Source organism: Oryzias latipes, chromosome 19 (genome assembly GCF_053564925.1).
Source record: "Oryzias latipes strain Hd-rR chromosome 19, Olatipes_Hd-rR_3.1".
NCBI classification, from domain to species: Eukaryota; Metazoa; Chordata; class Actinopteri; order Beloniformes; family Adrianichthyidae; genus Oryzias; species Oryzias latipes.
The window spans coordinates 9115075-9121074 of NC_136255.1; the positions used below are offsets into that span (position 1 = coordinate 9115075).

Consider the following 6000-nt stretch of genomic DNA (forward strand, 5'->3'; position numbering starts at 1 on the left):
TGAAGGCATCCTGGACCAGCATGGCTACCACAGCATCTTGCAGCGGCATGCTATTCCTTTCGGTTTGCGTTTAGTTGGACCATTATTTATTTTTCAACAGGACAATGACCCCAAACTCACCTACAGGCTGTGTAAGGGCTATTTGACCAAGAAGGAGAGTGATGGAGTACTGCACCTGATGACCTGGCCTCCACAGTCACTGGACCTGGACCAAATTGAGATGGTTTGGGGTGATACTGGACCGTAGAGTAAAGGCAAAAGGGCCAACAAGTGCTAAGCATCTCTGGGAACCATCAACAATTTCTTAACCACAGACCGCAGGCACAAGATGGTCTGCAGGGGGCGAGAGCAAATCACAAACATATGGAGGAGATTGACAATGAAGATTGACACGGGAGCCAGTGAAGAACTTTGAAGATAGGGGAGATGTGATCTTTTCTCTTAGTGCGGGTCAAGATCCTCTCAGCCGAGTTTTGGATCAACTGCAGGTGAGACAGCTCCTTCTTATTCAGACAGGAAAACAGACTTTTACAGTAGTCTAGCCGTATAGAAACAAAGGCATGAATAAGAAGTTCAAGATCTTTATGTGACACCATTTTCCTGAGCTTAGAAATGTTCCTCAATTGGAAGAAACAGTTCTTGGTTGGCAGTTTGGAGTGCTGCTTCAGCCACATATCTTTGTCAAAAATGACACCCAAGTTTCTAAGGCTGGGTTTGACAGGGTTTCTACATGCCAAGTCACCGCTCCAACCCCAAGGGTCAGTGAAAGGATGTGCTCTGGTTCTTTGGCAACAGGCTTGGGGTCGTACAGACGAGACAGGGCATCCGGCTTGATGTTCTTGGACCCTGGCTGTAAGAGAGAGTGAAAGAGAATCGATTAAAAAAAGTCTCTGCCTGGTCTGGCAAAAAATAAGTCTCTTTGTATTTCGCATATACTCCAGATTTTTATGGTCCGTCCAGATAATGAAGGGGTGTTCTGCCTCCTCCAGCCAGTGCCGCCACCCCTCCAGTGCCACCTTGACTGCCAGCAAGTCTCGGTTCCCAAAATCATAGTTGCACTCTGCCTTTAACGGTCACCCAGACAAGAACGTACAAGGGTGCATCTTCCCATCTACCTCGGACCGCTAGGGGAGGTAGATGCAGGGGGGGCGCAATTTGCTATGCAAGCTCCTTCAGGAAGACACCATACAGCGCTGCGGAGTTCCACCCACTCTCTACTGCCAACGTGCTGAAACGGTCACTTCACCTTGTCTTTTATTTGGGAGTTCTAGCGCTTTCTCTCGGCTGGTTGATACCGGATCAAATGTGATCCGGTGGGCGGTGTGTCCAGCTTGGAAGGCAGTGAGGGATGAGCAGAGAGGAGAGTTGCAAGCCCACTCTGCCATGGCCCACACTCTGGCCCTCTCCAACAGGTGCGAGATTATGAAGGCAATCATGGCTCTATCAGACACAAAGGCGTTGGGGCAGTGTTCAAATCTGAAAAAAGTACATTTGACCTACACCTTTCATGTGTTTCTCAATAATAATCATCATTATCTAAACATTAATGTTGTGGTTTATAGAGCAATTTCAATTTAGATGTAATAAATTGTATTTAACACTTTATTTATATATTATTGTTTTCAAACCCTTAAGCTTTAATCTATTGTAACCTTCCATTGATGTGTTATTCCTACCACGACAAAGGTGGATAAAGGCGGAAAGATTTCATGTAATCCATGGACAGCAGTGAAGGTCACAAATGATTGAAGAAAAAAGGTTCAGCGCACTGTCTAGTGGGTCTAGATGACCCAACTCCCAATGTTAAAGTGCCTAGGATAGCACAAGGGTTAATACAGTAAAAACTGTCAAGAAGATTAAAAAAGAAAAAAAATGTCCACAGATGTTAGGATAGTTGGAGTGGACGTCATAGAGCTAAAATTCTCATCATAGAGATTTGAGCACAGTCAGCAGTTTTGACTTTAACACCCTATCTCCACCCCTCTTTTTTCCAGGAGTCTTACGTATGGAAGATGTACCAGGAGCGCTGTTGGGAGTTCTTCCCTGCCGGCGACTGTTTCCGAAAGCAGTATGAGGATCAACTCAACTGAGCTGCTGTGACCCACTATAGCAGCACCACCTAGTACACACCCCCTACCTCCATTAGATATCTGCTGTCCCTCTGCAGCCAACTCACCGCCACAACAACTACTGTGAGCCACTTCCTTGTCCAGGAACTTCCAGCTTCTTCATAGAGATGCTTGGCTAACTGCAGCAGTTCATCCTCAGACCTGCAACCCCTGCAGAGCTCCTCCAGCCCTGAACACAGATCCTCTGTGATCTCCTTGGCTGGAGACTCATATTCTTACAACTCACAAACATTATACATGAAAAAAAAAGAAAAGAAATGATGGTCAGAAGAACTTGCACCAATGGATGTTCCGCACAGAAATAGAAAAACAAAAAGCTCTGAGTTCTGCAACAGGATTCTCGTCTCATGAATGTGATGCTTTACTCGTGTAAGAAGTGGAGACACACAAGCTGACCACAAAAAGCTTCATGTCAGGAAATGTGACTGCACGAGTTCAAGTCAAGTTGGTCCAACTGACCTGAGTGACCTGGAAACTCAGCTAAAGTCCAGACCAGATAACCAACAACCAGCAGCTGCAGGCATCCATATTCACTTATGTTAAGCAACCATGGGCATTTAACTGTTATTGGCAGCTGCTGGTCATGTCTGTCACTGAAATTCATCTTCATAAACCATCCGCCGTCCATAAATAATTCAAACCTGCTGACTGGGACCAAAACCTTGCTCCACACAACTGAACCACCTTCAAAAAACTTTCCAGTCTATTTTCTGTCAGTCATCTTTGAAACTCTCCGCCAATATTACAGACTCTTCATGAAATGTTTGAAAAACCAACATGCGTAGCTGTTAACAGTTTGTATCAGCCATTCTTTTGTCTGAAAGAAGAATGTGCTGCAGGTTAAATAGTTTTCATTTTCAGATTCTGTCTCAGCACCACATTTGTTCATCTTCTCTTTCTGAGGCATGACCAGAGCAGCACAAAATACATTTTCCAATCAACATCCAGACTTCTGGATTATGGAACCTTCATTTACAGAAGACACAAATATGACATTTATAAAATGACATTTTTGGTTCAAAAAAACCTTTTGAACAGATCCATGTTTTGCTGAATGTTTGTACCAACCTACGGGGAAGTGTTTTCAAAACCCGCTGCTCAAACCTGCAGTTGCAAGTCAGACAAGACATGCACGTCAGTGTGCACAGTGGCAGCAGAGTGAAGGGAGTTCTGAGCTGGTGCTGCGTCGCGTATGAAGCTCCAAAAGTGCTTCTGCAAACTCAGTCGAAGATCTCCCGACCTTCTGGAGGAGAACCTGTCTGTCCACCCCTGCCGCTCCTCATGGTTTCCTTCTATTCCTTATTGACTGAAAGGATTGGAAGACTGGGTGAACCCTCAGAGGTGTCGAAAAACACTGGTTTTCTTTCAGGATGACCATCTTATGCAATACTGACTGACGGATTAAAATGCTCTTTTTAACCTGACATTGAGAAAAAAAGAAGCTTTTGAGGGAAAATAAGCTTTTGCATGTTTCTTCCAAGGTTCAGATGAATGCATTAATTACTCTATGCTGCCCATAAACTGCAGAAGATGTTTGTTATTCTGTCAAGATGAAGAATCATTGTTGTCATGAGTCCTCTGTAAATCATCACTGCATCTCTTGCTGAAGTAAACAGCCTGTTCTCCCTAAACTAATGTCTTATATAAAGTGATAAAAAAAGAATTTAAGTTGAAATAATAAGGTGAGGGGGCAGAAGAACATGCTTACATAGCTGAGAAATTAAAATATTACTAATCCTTGTGCCAGAATGACACAGACTGAGATCTTCACCCATGAGCTGTTTTTTGCACTGATGCTGCTCTGTTCTACATACCATTTTTAAGGTGCAGCAGATGCTCTTGCACTTCTCACAGTTTGATCGCCTTGGATCTTCTTATAAGAGTGTATTTGGGATAAAAAGTCTGACCTGGACTTGAACACATACATTTTTCCCTGGAGGAGAAGGCGCTGACTGCTGAAGAGTTGCTCGTGCACCTTCAAGTGAGCAGCTGTGCAACACTGCAGACTGCATGCCGAGTGCAAGCATTTTCTGCTTTACCATTCATGCTGTTTTTGTACAACTGCAAATCTCCAAGCCAAACTTATTTATTGCTTTACATGAAAAATGTTTCACAAAAGAAAGACGTGTCCAGACAGCATAATAGAGACTTTGGATACTTTGCTGCTTCAGACAGAACTCCGAACACGTGGATGGACTTGCATGAGCTACAAAATAAAACTTTATTCATACATGCGTGAATTGCAGTTTGTTCTTCTCCTGACAATACTCTCACTTAAAATCCAGAAGATATGCAAAAACCAAAGACAAGGAATCGTGCATGGATGACTATGTACCTGTAACGAGAACAGGCCGATGGCTGGTTCCAAATGCAGCAGGTTTATTAACCCTTGTGCTATCTTAGATGACCCCACCCCTTACATTGACGTGTTCTCCCTATCAGGACAAAGGTGGATAAAGGTGGAAAGATTTCATGTAATCCATGGACACCAGTGAGGTTCACAAATCATTGAAAAAAAAGGTTCAGCGCACTGTCTAGTGGGTCTAGAAGACCCAACTCCCAACGCTAAAGTGCCTAGGATAGCACAAGGGTTGCCAAGTCCACAAAGCTAAATCTATATATCCATCCATCATCTTCTTCCGCTAATCCGGGACGTGGTTGGGGGGGGAGCAGTCCAGGCAAAGATATTTGGACTTCCCTCGCCCCCACCACTTCATCCAGCACTTCTGTGGGGACCCTGAGATGTTCCCAGGTCAGCCGAGAGACATAGTCTCTCCAGTACACTCTAGATCTTCCCCGGGGCCTCCGCCCAGTGGGACATGCCCGGAACACCACCCAGGAGGATTCCGTACTAGGTGCTCGAGCCACCTCAACTAGCCCCCTCTCGATGTGAGAAGAAGCGGTTCTACTCTGAGCTAACCTTTAGCTATCTCTAAAGGCCTGTTCACACTGGGACGAATTTCGCGTTTAACGCCTCGTGACTAAACAAAGGGCACCAATGTGAGTGTGCACACCGACTCGAATAACGCCACGCGTAAAAGCGTCATTTTTTTAATAACGCCCGGGTTCGTTTTTTTGGTTTGACGCACCGCATCAAAAACTATACGACCAATGAGAATGGCGCTTTTGCACACGTGTCTGGAGCTTCTGAAGGTACAGTAAAACACAACTTGGGGGCGCTCAAACACAAAACTGTATTGCTGAGCACACATACGTGACGGCGAAGAAGATATATGCCAAGTAGCGTCTACACACTATTTTCAGCTCTTGTACCAGTCGATAGAACTCCCCATGTTCTTCTCTCCACGTAACTATGGGATGTACCCAAAATCGACGTCTTTTCCGGCGTCTTTCATCAATCATCAACAGAACAATAATTTCTTCATCGCTGGAACTGGAGCTACTGGTGCTTGAAATATTCATGTTTTCTTTGTGTGATTCTGACAAGCGCGGAAAAACTTGCTCTCTTCTTCTGAGTGAAAAACGAGTTTTAAAGGGGAAAGTTTCGCAGCGCCACCTTGTGTACAGGGGTATTTCTGTTTTACATTAAGCGCCATCAAATGTCAGGGAAGGGGAAGGGAGCCTTGCTGCAACAGTCTCCACTGCAGCTTGGCCCTCTTCTCCATTTTGTTTATGTCTTCTCCACTTGTTTTAGTTTGTGTTGCACTTTGTAGTTCTTTGTAGTTTTGTCTGTGCCCACTCTGTTTAGTCCTTTGGTTTATGATTTTGTTTAAGTGAAGCTGTAGGGGTGAACCGCCATTTGTTTAGTACATGTTTTCTCCTGGTTTTGTTAGGTTAGGGAGGTTAGTGTTTTGTCTTTGATTTCCCTTTTCTTTCTTTGCAGGTAAGATTACATGTTGCAGTTAGTTGG

At 44.4% G+C, this 6000-nt stretch overlaps 1 protein-coding gene across 2 annotated transcripts in view; it reads left to right on the forward strand.

Moving 5' to 3' along the window:
* ryr2a (ryanodine receptor 2a (cardiac)) overlaps nt 1–4361 on the forward strand; it is a 310570-nt gene extending 306209 nt beyond the window's left edge. For both annotated transcript variants that reach the window (XM_023949560.2, XM_023949561.2), the window contains one exon: nt 1995–4361. In XM_023949560.2, coding sequence (XP_023805328.1) covers nt 1995–2090 — 96 coding nt within the window. In that variant the 3' untranslated portion in view covers nt 2091–4361. The remainder of the gene's footprint in view (nt 1–1994) is intronic.
* Nucleotides 4362–6000: the final 1639 nt, after the last annotated feature.